Consider the following 16,801-nt stretch of genomic DNA (forward strand, 5'->3'; position numbering starts at 1 on the left):
AACAAGAAGTTGACGTGGTTAGCAGGTAAAATTCAGGCCTCCGCCAATACGTTTGGCCAGCATGAATGGTAAAATAAGGTCAGAGGCAAGAAAATTTTGTGAGCAGACTTAACTTCTGAGACCAAGGGCTTCAAATTGTTTAATATCTATGAATTTGCTCGAAGAACCTCCTTCTCTAATCATACCTAATTTTCTTGCCCATAGGACAAGGATCTGAGTTAGATGGTCTCAAAACTTTTATTTTTATGATTATTTACTTTCCCTAGAATTGTATCAGCAGTTAAACTAGCTGAGGCACTGTAAAGACTTTTAAAATCATTCGATACCTGATTTCTTAAAAAGATCAAAGTACCGTAAGAAAAAAGCCATCAAGGAAAGAATCAAACTGAAATTTCTACATTGTTAAAGAGAGGAACTTGCTCTGCATTTAAGATAAACTAATCTACTTATGAACCTAAAACATGTACAGAGTTTTGTGTGAATTTGCTGGAGTCTGTTGACGCTCAGAAGCCTTATTTGAACCTTCCTGTGTATACAAAGTAAAGCGGTCCCCCCGACCCTACTCTATCATCCTGAAAAAAGTCAATGCAGAGTCAGCTGGTTAATTCCTTAAGGTTTCAGAGGAAACACAATCAGGTAATTTCTCCCCACTTGTTATACGGCATTTTTTCCGCTGAATCCTCAAACTATTTTCACAATTGCATACCATTTCTTAATCATCAACAATTATAGTTGAAAAAGACCTGCCTGAAACATATTTATATGTAGCAACAAAATTATACTTTAGCATATATATACTATTTTCATAAATAAAGTTCCCATCTCTAGTTTGAATCCTAAGTATTCTTAGTATCTTCCACCTGGTCATTCTTTTTTTTAAACTTCTTCAGTTTCCCACTCACAAACAGGACATGGAAATAAGGAGAAACAACACTGGAAACGAAACTGCTTAAAACCTCACACACAACCCGGCAGCATCATTACACGGTCACTCTGAGCACAGCCCGATTTTCCAGGTTTAAGGAAACAGTGCAGACAGGTGCAGCTGGTGACGAGAGGTTAACACACAGACTGAGGCTTTCCCCAGATTCTCCGCTCGATGATATTTTCACTAGATCGCACTATCCTCAAAAAACAACAAAACGATTCTATTTGAGGTGAGCCTTTTAATGGTAAAAAAATCAAAGTTTCTGTAGTGCCTTTTACAGGGCGGGAAAAAAACACACACAAAAAACATCTGTCTGGAAATAAATTACAGATTAATTTGAGAAAGAATGAGATAAAGTAACTTTTTATGTGACAGCTGTACATCAAAGGTCACAGAGAAATAAGAACTGTTTCCAATAATAATATGTTACTGGACATTTTATTAAAAGAAAAAGGACAATGGGGAATGTTCAATTTGACCTTCCATTTTATTAAAAAAATAAATGGGCTTCCCTAGTGGCACAGTGGTTGAGGGTCCGCCTGCCGATGCAGGGGACGTGGGTTCATGCCCCGGTCCGGGAGGATCCCACATGCCGCGGAGCGGCTGGGCCCGTGAGCCATGGCTGCTGGGCCTGCGCGTCCGGAGCCTGTGCTCCGCAGCGGGAGAGGCCACAGCAGTGAGAGGCCCATGTACCTCAAAACAAACAAACAAACAAACAAAAAACCTGCACTTAAATTATAACAACCTAATTCTTTAAGACTGAAACCACCTACACATGAACTTCAAGAGTGAGACAGCAGATGGTATTATTTATGAGGGAAGTCACTTCAGACTCTTTAACACATTATTCTCTCCTAACAATGGGCTGTGTAAAGATACACATAAATAGGAGACGATTAACTATTACCTCTTTGTTGTCACTTCCAAGCACTTCTCCTCAGGGTTGCTCTCTCCCCACAGCGTGAATCCCAGCTTAGAAACGCCGGATGGGCACTTCTCCACCCTCCTGTCATCCCAGGTCCACAACGCCAGGACCGGTGAGCTCTCTCACCCCTGACCCAGACTCCTACACATCTCCTGACTCTTTGAGTGTCTTCACTGAGAAACCCTTTATGATCACCAAGAGCAGGCAACCCAAAGACTGAGGAAACTGAGGCCTAGAGAAGTGAAGGACGTGCCCAGGTTTCACTGGGAAGCTGGCAAGAGAACCAAGCCCTCCTAAACTCCAGCTCCCGCACTTCTTCTTCTGCACCCAAACCTCATCTCACCAACCTGAAGCAGCAGGACCTCACAGGAACAGCAGCAGACTAGGAGTTGGGACCTCAGACGTAAGCTCTGGACAGCCATGTCCTCATCTGTAAAGGCAGCAGGTGGTACCAGCGCCATCATGTCCCCCCATCTGATCCCTCCCCACATCCAATTAGTTGCCAACTAGGCTGTCTTTCCTTTATAACCTTCCTTATCAATCCCTTCCTTTTCACCACCATTATCTACACCCTGATTGCTATACGTCATTCCTGGACACTGTGTCACCCTCTGTCTTTTATTTTAGCCACTCTAGTGGGTGTGAAGTGGTATCTCATATTAGGTTTGATTTGCATTTTCCTAACGTCTAATGACGTAGGGCATGTTTTCAAGTGTTCATTAGCCATTTGTATATCTTCTCTGGAGAAGTGCCTATACAAATCCTTTGCCCATTATCCAATTGGGTTGTCTTTTGATTACTGAGTTGTATGAGTTCTTTATGTATTCTGGATACAAGCGCTATATCATATACATGATTTGCAAATACCTTCTCCTATTCTGAGGGTTGTCTTTTTACTTTCTTGCAGAAGACACAAGTTGTTAACTTTAGATGAAATCCAATTTACCTTTTTCTGGTCACTTATACTTCCCCTCATTCTTATACAGACCCACACAGTTTGCTAGAATACTGATTCCATGGAACCTGTCTTTGTTCTGGACATGAAGACACACGGTAGCTGAAATTGCCTATATGGTTTTGGCTGCCCAACTTTTTTCTGAGATTTTACTTCTTAATCTAAACCCTATTATAGACTTAAAAGAGACTAATTTAGGAAAAGCTAACTACTGGTAACAGAATTAACCCAAAAGAAAAGTAATGTAGTAAATCTTAATGTGGTTATAGACCTTACTGAAAATAAATGCTTCTAGCATTTTCACGAAAGAGGAACTACAATGCTATCTTTTTTTTTAAAATAAATTTATTTATTTATTTTTGGCTGCGTTGGGTCTTCATTGCTGCGCACAGACTTTCTCTAGTTGCGGCGAGCAGGGACTACTCTTCGTTGCTGTGTGCAGGCTTCTCATTGCAGTGGCTTCTCTTGTTGCAGAGCATGGGCTCTAGGTGCACAGGCTTCAGTGGTTGAGGCACACGGGCTCAGTAGTTGTGGTGCACGGGCTTAGTTGCTCCGCGGCATGTGGGATCTTCCCAGACCAGGGCTCGAACCCATGTCCCCTGCATCGGCAGGTGGATTCTTAACCACTGCCGCACCAGGCAAGTCCCTACAATGCTATCTTGAACTTACCAGTTATAATGTTTCGGGTTGAATTGTGTCCCCCCAAAAGATACGCTTAAGTCCTAAACCCTGGTACCTGTGAATGTGACCTTACCTGGAAACAGGTCTTTGCAGATGTCCTGCCAAAGATGTACTGCTTGACTCTCATGTAAGAGCCAAGAAGCAAGACCTGAAACATATTCTTCCATCACTGCCCTCAAAAGAAACCAACGCTGCCAACACCTGGATCTCAGACTTTGAGACTCCAGAACTACGAGAAAATGTTTCTGTTATTTAAACCACTCACTCTGTGGCACTCTGTTACACAGCCTTAGTAAACTAACACAATAACGAAGATAAGAAAGGTGTCTCTGACTAAACACACAACAGGGGGAAGCACTGAGAAAAGCCAGACAGTGGCGGCAACAAGAAGTCCCTCTCTAGTGTTCTCCTTAAAATGTCTGTCAAACTGTCTGAAAATAAACTATCTTCTCTGCAGGAACAATGAGGAAAAGGAGAGGAGGAACTGTACTCTTGGAGGAACTAATCAGATCACATCTCCTTTGCTCAAAAGCCTCCAAAGACTTCCTCATTCAGAGAAAAAGCTGAAGCCCCTATAGCATAAGTAAGGCCCTTCAGGACAGGGTCTCCTGCCACCTCTGATCTCTGGCTTTCTCTCCCCCCACCCACCCCTCAAGCAAGTCTGCATGCTTCTGCCTCAGACTTTTGCACCTGTCCTTCTCCAGACCCCCTCGGGCCACTAGGGCTTTGCTCACAGGTCCCCACCTGGGCGAGGTCTCCCCAGGTCACCCTATCCAAGTGCAAGATCCTCCCCTTCTAGCTGAGCCAGCATTCCTTATCACCGGCCCCCACCTCGCCACAGTTCAACAAGAAGGGAGAACTTGTTTTTCCCCAAAGCACGTCTCACCGTCTGAAATGCTGTGCATTTTACTTGTTGACTGTCCGACTGCCTCCCAGCCTAGTTCAGGGACTCAGTGAATGCAGAGATTTCGCCATGTCCACTGCTGGATCCTAATCACCTAGTCAGCGTTCAATAAACATTTTTTAATGAATGCATTTGCGCAATCTTCCTCACTGGGCTGAGATGAAGAGTAAGTGCCTCTTCAGAGTCTATACCCTTTTTTTTTTTTTTTGAATATGGCTCCTACCTTCTGTCAGAGACTCAGAAAGACAAGTAAAAGTCCCCAAGCACCCTTTGCCTCTGTGTGCTGATTAGAAACCTGGGCACAGGTTAGAGTCTCTGGCCCACGTCTTCTTGTCCTTTCGGGACCCTCCACTCCCAGACAGGAACTTGAGGGGGCCTGGAGGTTTCCGTGGGAAGTCAAGCCTACAAGGTAGTAGTGTTGGTGCCTATCAGCTAGGAATCCTGACCTTCTCTGCCCTCCACAGAGTAACATGTCCTGCAACTTCATAAATGAAGCACTGGGCAAACTGTAGGGAGGTGGGAGCCAACTTCAGACCTTGATTATTCCTCAGTATCAAAGCCTGGATAACCAACTCTTTATTTGAAGAGAAATAAACAGGAAAAAATTATAGAACATATTTATGTATATTTTTAAATCTACAAGAGTAGAGGAGGAAAGATGTTCACAATACAAATAACTAAAGGAGGGACTTTACTGGCGGTCCAGTGGTTAAGAATCTGCCTTCCAATGCAGGGGACATGGGTTCAATCCCTGTTTGGGGAACTAAGATCCCACGTGCCAAGGGACAACTAAGCTCACGTGCTCTGGAGCCCACGCACCACAAGTAGAGAGAAGCCCGCGTGCCGCAATGAAAGACCCCGCATGCCGCCACTAAGACCCAATGCAGCCAAATAAATAAATAAATATTTTTTAAAAAATTAATAAAAATATAAAGGAAAAGGTTAAGTAAATTATGAAACATCAACTCACGAAAGTCATTCAAATCACTATCAAGATTATGTTCCAATATAGAAATATCAATGAATATTTAGATTAAATTTTAATGAGAAAAAATTATGAAACCATGTTTAGTTTAATAACAGAAGAGAAGCAATATGTACTCACTGACTAATATTCTAAAAATTATGACTACAGATGAATAAAGTGTATAAGGGAACACAGAACTACAAACAAAGATTTTTATTAGGATGAAATTACACTTACTTTCTCTTATGTTGTTATACCATTATTTAAACAAATCTGAAATATTTAAATATACGCTCATACTTGTCAAAGCTCTGACAGGAGAGAGAAGGCTGGAGACAGACCTACAACCTTTAGTATGTCTACGTGAAGAAAACAAACTGGTTCTTACCCTTGTGCCTCTTCAGCTGGGGGAAGCTGCTAATTGTAGTTGCTTGGATTATTTCCACTACAATTTGATACCTGAGTTTTAAAAAGAGAAAACAAGAAAAGATTGAATAGGAAAAAAGTACTATTTTCAGAGATGCGTTTAGACTATATTTGTACTAATCAACTATAACACTGTGAATCCTGCCCAAGTATCACCCAACATGGATGAAGTCGTTGGTCCGGGTGCTGGGCCACATGCTACTCATTTCTGAGACCGGAATGTAAGAGCTGTGAACGTACTTCCCCCACTCCATTCCCTGTACAGATGCACTCCCACCTGGCCCCCCAATGAAGAGGGAAACCTTGAGGTTATGATCAGCTGCTCCCTCTCCCCCACCCCGACCTCTGCTCTCCTCCCTGCTACCAGTAACCAGAGCCTATTGAGCCTACCTCCTAAGCCTACCAGAGCCAGAGCCTAGGCCTACCAGTAACCAGAGCCTACCTCCTAGGCCTGCACTGTCCAATGAAGTGGCCACGAGCCCCGTGGGCTACTTAAGTTAAACCACAACTGTAGCTCCTCAGTTGCACCAGCCGCATTTCAAGTGCTCAGCCACCTCATGGACCTCATGGACCACAGTGGACGGTGCAAAGAGAACACGTCCATTACTGCGGAAAGTTCCACTGGATGGTACTGTCCTACACACTTCTCAAAGCTGTCCTCTCCCCTCCAGTCCCACTGTCACCACCTTCGTGATTTCCTGCATTACTCCTCACTTAGAAGAGCATTCCAGACCAACAGATTCAAAGCATCTGCAGTGGGACTCTGGTGTCAACAGTGTCTAAGCTCCCCAGGTTATTCCCACGCACAGAGAGAGTTGACAGCCACTAGAGCAGAACACCAGGTAGATGTACATGTGACTGAGGTCACCTCTGTGTGAGGAAAAAGAAAAGCTTACATTTTTAGTGCCAAGTACAACCCTAGAATTGTGGCTATTTTGAGCATATTCAAGTCAGGTGAGTTATGACCCCAAGTTCTTAAGTGCTATTTAATTATTATTAAGTATTGCCCTAACCAAACTTATCTACCCTGAGTGTTTCTTAGCCCTTAATTATGTTGACTGATTAAGAGTCTGCCTATAATAAAGCTATTTAACATTAACTCTTTATCTGAACACAAACTTTGCAGCATTCTAAGATTTAATGCTACATTTGGTTGGCTTTTAGAACACAAGATATGTTCTTTTGCTTTTCAACTAAAATCCAGATGACAGACGTGAATTCATCTGTCACAGCTATTCGTGGACACCTCACAACTTTACATCTTTTTGTTTCTTCACTTGTGCGGTAAGAATATCGATGCCCGTTCTCACCACCTCAGAGAACAGGCTGTCAGGGGCACTGCCCGCGGTCACCGGGAGACTCTGGCAGACTGCTGGTTGCCAACACCCTTCCCTCTCCTTTTTCCCCGCTAACTGGACCACATTTATAGGGGAAAGCAATGCACCCAGCTCAAAACGCTAACCTCCTCCCTAGCAGTTAGGGACAGCCATCTGATATAGTTCTAGCCTGTGAGATATGAGCAGAACTTGCCGGGAGGGGATTCCAGGAAGGTTTTTTAAAGGGGCAGACTCCATGGAAAAGCCCTTTCAGTCTTCTGTCCTTGTCCTTCCTCAATTTTCCTCCATGGAACAAGGATGCAGCTGGATGAAAGCACAGAAGCCATGAGGAGGAAAGCCACGTGGCGACGGGAGAAGACAGGAGGAGTTCAGGTGTCCAGTGACATCACTGAGCCATGAAAATAGCCCCAGCCTGTCCATCTCAGGACATCTTGTTATTGAGGAGAATAAATCCCTAACTTGTTTAAGTAACTGTGCGTCGATACGTCTCACGGCCAAATGCTGTCTGGCTGAGAGACAGCTCTCTGAAGTCTCCATCCATAGAGAAGTTATCTCCAGGCTGAATACACACTCAGGTGATGTTCTCCAAAAGGAGGGCTTGCTAGGACATTAATGATCAATAAAGTTGTCTCATGGAACTGCCTTCATTCCTCCATTAATGGTAAAACACAAAAGTAGCTTTTCACGTGATTTTTCCTGCCAGTTATGAACAGATGAGGAAACAGCTTATAAGAAGCATACACAAACCTGGAATCATCAAAGTCAAACACTCCTTAACCAAGTCTTTAATTTAACCTTGGACTTAGGTTCTCTAAGCAGAAAGCACTGACTTTTCACTCAACTCCAACACATGTCACCCAACTCCAAACATATGCTTGTTGCAGAAACTTCTACGAAGAAAAGCATGAGAATAATCTATGTGGGCAATATGCTTTCACTAAACAAACACTTTTTAAATCAGTTTCTAGACACACTGAAATGAACAACACCAATACGGTATCTGCTTTCAGAAAGCTCTGGGGATATATCAGACTAAGCGGAAAACGCTCAGCCTATAATGTTTGAAAGACTACATAAAAATAGATTTTAATGACACACTGATTCTAAAATGCAAAATGGCATGTACACTTATGATGGCAGATACGTAAATATGTGGGTATGTGAACCAGGGCTACAACACAAAACAGAGATAAAAATGAAGGGCATCCGTATTAAAATGGTAGAATTATAAGTCATCTTAAAACTGTTCCCAAACTGCTTATCTATCTCAGCCAGTTCAAACAGACTTACCTTCTTGCCTGCACAGGAAGCTTTCTTTACACCAGCCTCATCATCCTTCTATCCTTTACACTGCGATCTCATCATCTTCGATATCTGCCCTCCCATAAATATGAATCTCAAAGTCCTTTGAATCTTTAAATAAGTTCCTCTCCTCCTCTTCCTCTTGTTACCACCTTATTCCAGGCGTTCTCACCCGTGGGTCAGCTGCATTAGCTAAACGGTCTGTCTCCTTGATGTCAAGCTTTCTATCTCCCACCCAGCCCACTTCAAGCACCCCTGTCAAAACACCTTCCTCAAAGCCCACTCTCAGCTCCTCGACCCCCGCTCACCCCCTCCAGGGACGCCCCCAGAGGAGGAAGCCTCCACTCAAGCCTCCCGCTCGCTCTGCACCTTGGCACTGGCCCCCTCACCCGACCCCCATATAAGCCTGGACTGAAGCCCCGACCGTTTCCACACTGCTCTCCCCAGCCTGTAGTCACTTTCCAGGCTTTCGCTCATGCTCTTTCCTTCTGAAAACCATCTCCCTTCTTGTCCACCTAATTAGATCTTACAGATGCTATTTCTTCCCTCAAGTCATTCCCAATCCCCCTAATTCACATTAACATTTCTCCTCGCTGAAACCCTAAATTACTTCTGCTCTATAATAGTACCCATTTATCTACTATTTTATACTGTTATTTTAAAGAGTCACATTTCCACAAAGAGTGTTGTGAACAAAGAAAACGGTGTGTCCAGTGTGTTCAGGGCCTCGCCCTTCTTTTTAAAATGGTCACACGTCTGAGCCTAAGACAAAATTGTGGCTTTGTCTATAAAAAAAGATATGCTACCTTTTTTTTCTCTCCAACTAGATCATGAGCCTCTTGAAGATAGGGATTGAGTCTTGGATTCTCCAACCGAACCTAGCTTGGCAGTAAATATTAATGAGTGCTAGGGACAGAATGTTTGTGTCCCCTGCAAAATTCATATGTGAAGCCTAATGCCCAGTGTGATGGTATTTGGAGGTAGGACCTTTGAAAGGTCATTAGGTCTCGAGGGTCGTATGTGCCCTTACAAAAGAGACCCCCCAGCCAGAGAGCTCTCTCCACCGCATGAGGCCAGAGCAAGAAGACTGCTGTCTATAAACCAGGAAGCGAGCCCTCACCAGAAACCCAATTTGCCTACCAGCACCTTGATCTTGGACTCTCCAGCCTCCAGAACTAGGAGAAATAACTGTTGTTTGAGCCTCCCATTCTATGGTATATTTGTGATAGCAGTCCAAACTGACTTATTAATGAGCTACATTAATAAGTGTTAACATCTGTAACACTCAACAGGCACACGTAACATTCTGAACCATCTGTTCTTTCGATATTCTTAGTGATTCACACTCAGCGACAAATAAGTCATCAATGGTACTGAAGAAAATACATGCCGTCTGAGAAAGAGGTAAAATGTTCAAACAAATCCATAAAATTATAAAGTAACACCACCTAACAGAGTCCTTTCATCAGGTACCAGATTAGACAATTTATAGTATCTCATTTAATCCTCACAAGGTGCTGTAATTAACCCCACATTACAGAGGAAGAGATTAGAGTGCAGGTGTATGAAGAAATCTATACAAGGTCTCACTGCTTTTAAGTACAACAGCCAAAATTACAACCTAGGGCTTGATTCTGAAGCTCACCTTCTTAACCATTTTCTGGCTGCCCTAAAATTCAACATAGGTTAGTGTTTATTTTGTCTAAGGCCCTTCAAAGCACATCAGCATGGCCAAGCCCAGACCATCTTTCCAGCCGTACTGCCTTCCATATCCCTCTTGGATACATACCATTTTCTGGCCAAACCAGACCATGTGCAACACCACAAACGCAACGCAGCTCTTTCCTGCCTCCCAGCCTTTGCTCCCCTTCTTCTCCCTCTCACACACAGCCTCCCCCCTCACCTGCTGAAATCCTGTTCACTCCCAAACACCCAGGCCTCATAGATTCCTCTCGGCTACAGGATGAAAGATTTGCTCCTACCCACTTCTTCAGCTGTTCACACTCTACTTCTGGCCTACCTTGCTTCATATTTAGCTATTTACACCCACAGGGGTCTCCTACACTGAACAAGGAACACCTTGATGGCGGGGAAAGAATCCAAAGATCCGCAAGCGATTCATCTTTACAAATACCAGGCCCTCCTCACACGGTGCTTTGTGCACAGGAGGCGTCTGGAGATGATTACTGAACCTGTAGAATTCACTTTCACTTGATACCAAGAGGCAAAGTAGGAAATGAGAGACTTTCTCATTCTCAGCGAACCATGCAACACATACATCCAAATGCTGGCCATCCTTGACGGCACAGGCTTTTTAGTCACCTGGGGGGTATTCGGGGGCACCCGGCACTCACCTGGCCTTCCTCCTCCAGAGGCGGACATGGCCTAGCTGGTGCCAAGGGAGGCTCTACAATCAGGACTACTATTTGTCAACACGCTCTTGATCAGAAAAGCAGAGACTGTTAGTACGTTTTTCCAAGATGACGTTGTAAACTCAAGTTTTAGGAGGAAGCAGCAGACCAAGAATTCAGCTCTTTTCCAGTTCTGGCAAGATCCTACCCAGAGCACCCCTTGTCTCTGGATAACGAAAACGTCACACACAGCTAGCTGCCAATGTCCCTCTGAGCTGCCACCTCACCTCTCTTTAGTTTTATACACCTCGCTGAATTAACAGACTTGGAAGAAGACTGTTTTGATGAACTCTTCCCACAATGTTAATCTCGCCTGAATGCTACACAGTCCTTCAAAGTAATCACCTTAGAAATCAACACCTTCTACTGTCAAATGTTCAGAACAGCTTTGGGATGCTATTAGAACTGATTTCAAAGTTACTTAGAAGCCAAACCAAAAAAATTAGTCTCGCCATCTCATCAGGCACACCTGTTAAGTGTTACTTTAGAGCTGTCTTGGGTGTGCACATGCTGGAATGTCTCAGGGGAGTCAAAGGCTGGACAAACCCTAGTCTAAGTGTACCATATGGTAAATGGTTTAAAATGCCATTTTATATCAAAATTAGCAAGGATCTATTATGGAACAGAATACCATATACACACAAATGTTTAAGAAAAAATCAGGAATTTAAAAATAATGTTTCAGAGTTGCCACAGGCTACTTTGTACTAGGCTACTAGGGATAATGTTTTCATTAAAGAGACTTCGATTAAAGTGTTTAAGAAATGAAACCATGGTGACTTCCGCTAGCTAAGCTGGAGCTGCTTCCCACATCCACAGCACCACTGACAAGGTCTGCTGGGTTATTAGGGAGTGGGTCAGAGTAGCTAAGAATGTGAGCTCTGGAACCAGATGGCCTGTGTTCAAATGCTGCTTTCGACACTTACTGTGTCACCCTGGGAAAATTATTCAAGCTTTTCAAAACTGAAGAGTCCTCATCTGCAAAAAGCGGAATAACAGCATTTTTCCTCCTAGGGTTGCTATGAAGACTACATGAGAGAACACCTTTACAATATCTGGAACAGCACCTGCCCTCAGTGAGAGTTTAATGACCGTTAACAATTATTGTTCCTTAACACTGCTGCTGACTCTTCAGATACGTGCAATTTAGGGAGATGGTATGTGTGTGTGCTTGTAAAATATCTATAAAAGCCATTTTAAGCAACCTTACTTTTTTTCCAGACTATAACAGTGTCTCAGCCTGATCAATCGAAGACCACCAGGGTCACTGTAGTCCAACAGCCTCAGGTTTACTGACCCACTGCCATCAGCAAGAGGAACCATGAGACATCTCCCCAAACAAAGCAAAAGATAAGGTTACTACTGGATTCTGGGGAAGGGTGGGGTGTGGATGAAATTTAAATGAAGCAGCATTGTGACAGGCTCAAAGCGGGGCTTGTAAAGGGGTCAATTTCAGATGGATATAGGGTCCCACTGCCTTGGAAACTACAAAGTTAGGATAAATGTGGGATGCTGAGTCCAGAAACCCCTTATCTGCAGCTCTGCCTCTGGATTAAAATGAGACTGCTTCTCTGTGTCAAAGTGACTGAAATCCTCCAGGCAAGAAGAGGATGTGTCATTCCCACGGATATAATTTCACACAGCAAAGTTTCTGATAGAATTTAGAGAGCAATGCTTCTCAGTGGATAAGAAAGCAGTAGTCACTAAGTGAGGAGAATCATTATGACATTTTACAGCCACTGAATATATTTGGAAGAAGTATTGTTTCCTGTTACCTGGGTAGCTGGTTTTAGTGTCTGTTATCCCAGCCTGATAAACAGACTGGCAGATTTTACTTTCTCAGTCCGAGCCCATTTTTACTTTCTCTAAAGTAACATATGCTCTTCCAAGAAAATGGGAAAATACACAAAGCACAACATTCAAAGTTAACTACTATTAACATTTGGTATATCTTTATAAACTTTTTTCTATGCAAACACAATTTTTTTTGTTTTATAAGATGGAATTTATGTTAATAAATACTGGCTTAGAGCCTTTTTAATTTATAAATGTATAGTTACTATCTTCCAATATTATTAAATATTCTGATGCAACCTCATTGTTACACGGCAATCCATTGTATAGATGAGCCAAAACCTTTTAAACCAAACCCTTATTGTTAGACATTTTAATTATTTAGAGCTTTTCTCTATTTTAAATAAAATTACAAGAAACATTCTTGGAAAAATCTTTCCATGTAATCATGGTTATTTTCCTAAGATAAATTCTTATGAATAATGAATGTATCAAAAAGTGCACACTTTGTATCACAAGAGTGTATCACAAAATGCACACTTTGTGACCTTTGTTCAGATTATAAAAACTGCAACAGAAAGGCCATAATTTCTACTCCTACCAGCAGGACATGAAGTTGCCTATCTTCCTACACTCTTGATAACACTAGGTGTTAAATTTTTAATCTTCACCAATATTATGAACAAAGAAAAGTATATCATTTTAGCTTTTATGACTGAGTACTACTGAGGATAACAGCAAGGTCCTGAGCTATCTTTTCAGGAGGCATATTTAATGGTATTAAACAGGAAGTGGCCAGAGCTGTAACACAAGCAGGGGAAACATTTTCAGTTAGGGCTCAGAGGAGTAAGAGGCACTTTCCGCTAAAGGGGCTTTTAAACCTGTTTTCCACTTTTCCAGCATGCAGAGGGCAGCCGATTTCACAGAGAGTCTAAGGCACGTTTCCCAGCCTTTTTCCATTCGTGGCACACATAGCAAGTGACAATATCTGATCAGGACACTGGGGTGAACAGCCATCCCAGGCCCTACCCAGCTACCTCGTGGGCTTAAGAGACCAGTCATCTCTGAACACGCATGCACTGTATTTGAGTTACACCAGCTAGAAAAGTTCTGCACCAGAGCAGCCTGAGGAATCCTGAGTGTATGCAAACACACACACACACACACACACACACACACACACACACACACACACACACAGGATTCATGTTATATATACAGAAAATAATCTGGAAATATATATATACACCAAGTATTCACAGTTTTTATCTGTCTGCAATAAGTGATTTCTATTTTCTTGATCTTGTTTATATCTTTTTATCTTCCTAAAATAACTACCATATATCATTTTCTAGTTCCCAGAGCCTACAGAAATTACATGGTACAGAAGCAGCCAAAGCTTTGTCACCACAGGCCAGCTGGTGCCCTTTAGCTAACCTCAGGAAAGCCAAAGTTTTCTCTCTGTTGTCTGTATCTAGTTTCTACTTGTGTTCCTCATATTTTTACATCAGCTACTAATATAGCTACAAAGTATTTACGGATGTGTGTTTAGCACCACGGCAGTATCTTCCACTCCCAGCCCTTACCTAAAGCATTTTCATTTAGAATGGCTACTCAATATCATCTTCAGTTGCCTAGTTTTAAGCTCCATATCTAAAGTGTCCTAATGACTTCTTACACATTTTCTTTTCTTTTTTTTGCGGTACGCGGGCCTCTCACTGTTGTGGCCTCTCCCGTTGCGAAGCACAGGCTCTGGACGCGCAGGCTCAGTGGCCATGGCTCACGGGCCCAGCCGCTCCGCGGGATGTGGGATCCTCCCGGACCGGGTCACGAACCCGTGTCCCCTGCATCGGCAGGCGGACTCTCAACCACTGCGCCACCTGGGAAGCCCTTCTTATACATTTTGAACAAAGTTTTTCTGAAAGAAGTTATTGTCATCTCGGCTCACCCATTAACCCCGCTCAAGTCGGGGCCTGAGCATGTTCTAGCCTGCTCCCAACAGCTGGAACTTTTTTCAGCTCTTACTGGGAGCCTGGATGTCCCACATTACATGCATCATCTCATTTAATTATCACAACAACCCTATGAAGTAGGAGCTATTTTCTCTGTTTCACAGTTAAAACTGAGGATCAGAGTGTAAATGACTTGCCTCAGACCATGCACTCCGCAAGCAGTGAAGCCACAGTGCAAACCAGGTCTGTGAAATCCAGGCCTGCCGGACCTTTGAGCCTGTGTTCGTGGCCAGGGTCTGCCTTGGTGCTGGACCGGTCACTACAGGTTGACCTCTTGTGCTGCGAATGCTCCTCGGCCTCTAGAAGAGCTGCATTTCTGTCAAGCGCTGGGGAATCGCAAGACAGAGCGCACGTTGCTGCTACTCAGTGCTGGGCTGAAGTCAGCCTGCGAGGCCTATGCCGGCTCAGGAGAGCTGGCTGTTGCATTTCAGCAATTAAACCCATCATTATTAAAATTAAATTACACAAACCTACTGTTTTTTTAAAAGTAAAAGTACTCAAAACTCATCGTTGGGCTTCCCTGGTGGCACAGTGGTTGAGAGTCCGCCTGCCCATGCAGGGGACACGGGTTCATGCCCCAGTCCGGGAGGATCCCACATGCCACAGAGCGGCTGGGCCCGTGAGCCATGGCCGCTAAGCCTGCGTGTCCGGAACCTGTGCTCCACAAGGGGAGAGGCCACAACAGTGAGAGGCCCACGTACCACAAAAAAAAAGAACAAAAACAGAACTCATCGCTTCCTAATAATTTCATTCATTTTACTATTACCTATGTTCAAGGTTATTTACATCCATTCCTCCACCCTTCACTACCACCCTTCCATCAGCCTTCATTACCTTTTTTTTTTGGCTGCACCAGGTCTTAGTTGCAGCACACGGGATCTTTGTTGAGGCACGCAGGCTCACAGTTGCGGCATGCGGGCTCACAGGTGAGGCATGCGGGCTCCTTAGCTGAGGCATGCAAATTCTTAGTTGCAGCACGCATGTGGGATCTAGTTCCCCGAGCAGGGATCTAATCCGGGCCCCCTGCATTGGGAGCACGGAAACTTACCCACTGGACCGCCAGGGAAGTCTCCAGCCTTCTCTACTTGTGAACCATAAAGTTCTTTTCTGTTGAGGAGGCACTCAGCACAATTTTTGTCTTTGTTTTTTAAAGAAGCAAGCAGTACCTATTGACCTCCCCGCTCCCTCAACTCTTCATGTTTTAAGTCCAAGAAGCACCATCTCTGGCCTCCCTCCACCTCTCACTCATTCCTCTCCTCTCCTCCCCAGAGAGGAATAAGCTTTTAATCTGATCGCAGAGGAGGAACTGTGCCTGTGAAGCACAGCCCTTCTGTTCCCCTTCCTCTTAAGGGCGTGTGTTCTCTGCCTCCAAAGGGCAGCCAGCAAGCAGACTGCACCTACCAGGGAGACGGAAGGAGGGAGCAGCGGGGACAAGGAGAGGGATTCCGACCCAGCAGTGACAGGTGGGAAAGAATGTTGAATCGTGAAACTCAGTTTTAGAGAGCGCACTGCCTGCATATATAAACTACATTGTCCAGGATCTCCAGTAATAAGAGTGACACTGTGGTCTTCATTTGCCTTATTTCTTGGCCCTAAGATGGGTCAGCCTTCAGGATGGAGAGAGGACCACTGCTATTCATTAGGCCTCCTCAAACCCCAAGATGAAACACTGCATCCCAGTGGGCCATTAGGAACCGCCCAGTCTTCCCAAAGAAACTAAATCTATTTGTGATCCTTAGTCTAATGATCATAAACAGTAACAATAATAGTGTCAGCTAACAATTAGGAACATGCAGGTCCTGGGCCAAGTGCTTTACATGAACTGACCTGTGGTCCTAAATGTCGTTCAGAAAGCAGGTAACACTCTACCCACACCTAACACGGCACCAGTGCTGTTCCAAACACAAGCACGTAATGTATTCTTTAATTTCAGAGACATCATAAACTTCTTCATACCAAGATTCCCCTTCTCATATCAAATTTTACATTGCTGCCAACACTTAATTGTCTTTCCTCCTAAACGAAAATAATTTGTGTTCTCGGGTATGTTTAACTCCCACCCCTCTGTGCCCTCTGCTATTTCTCAGACACTAGCAGCAGTTATATTCTAAAGTCAATGTACTTTTATTTTTCATAAAGCTGAAAGATATTTTAGAACA

General features: G+C 43.7%; 1 protein-coding gene across 7 annotated transcripts in view; it reads right to left on the reverse strand.

The window, feature by feature from the left end:
• Positions 1–16,801, reverse strand: part of SNX25 (sorting nexin 25) — a 110,680-nt gene that overhangs the window by 43,700 nt on the left and 50,179 nt on the right. For all 7 annotated transcript variants that reach the window (XR_010939531.1, XM_067721653.1, XM_067721651.1 and 4 more), the window contains one exon: positions 5,749–5,819. Coding sequence is in view for 6 of the 7 variants with exons in the window: in XM_067721653.1 (XP_067577754.1) it covers positions 5,749–5,819 (71 nt within the window). In the remaining variant the exon portion in view is untranslated. The remainder of the gene's footprint in view (positions 1–5,748; positions 5,820–16,801) is intronic.

This window comes from Pseudorca crassidens, chromosome 21 (assembly GCF_039906515.1).
Source record: "Pseudorca crassidens isolate mPseCra1 chromosome 21, mPseCra1.hap1, whole genome shotgun sequence".
Classification (NCBI taxonomy): Eukaryota; Metazoa; Chordata; class Mammalia; order Artiodactyla; family Delphinidae; genus Pseudorca; species Pseudorca crassidens.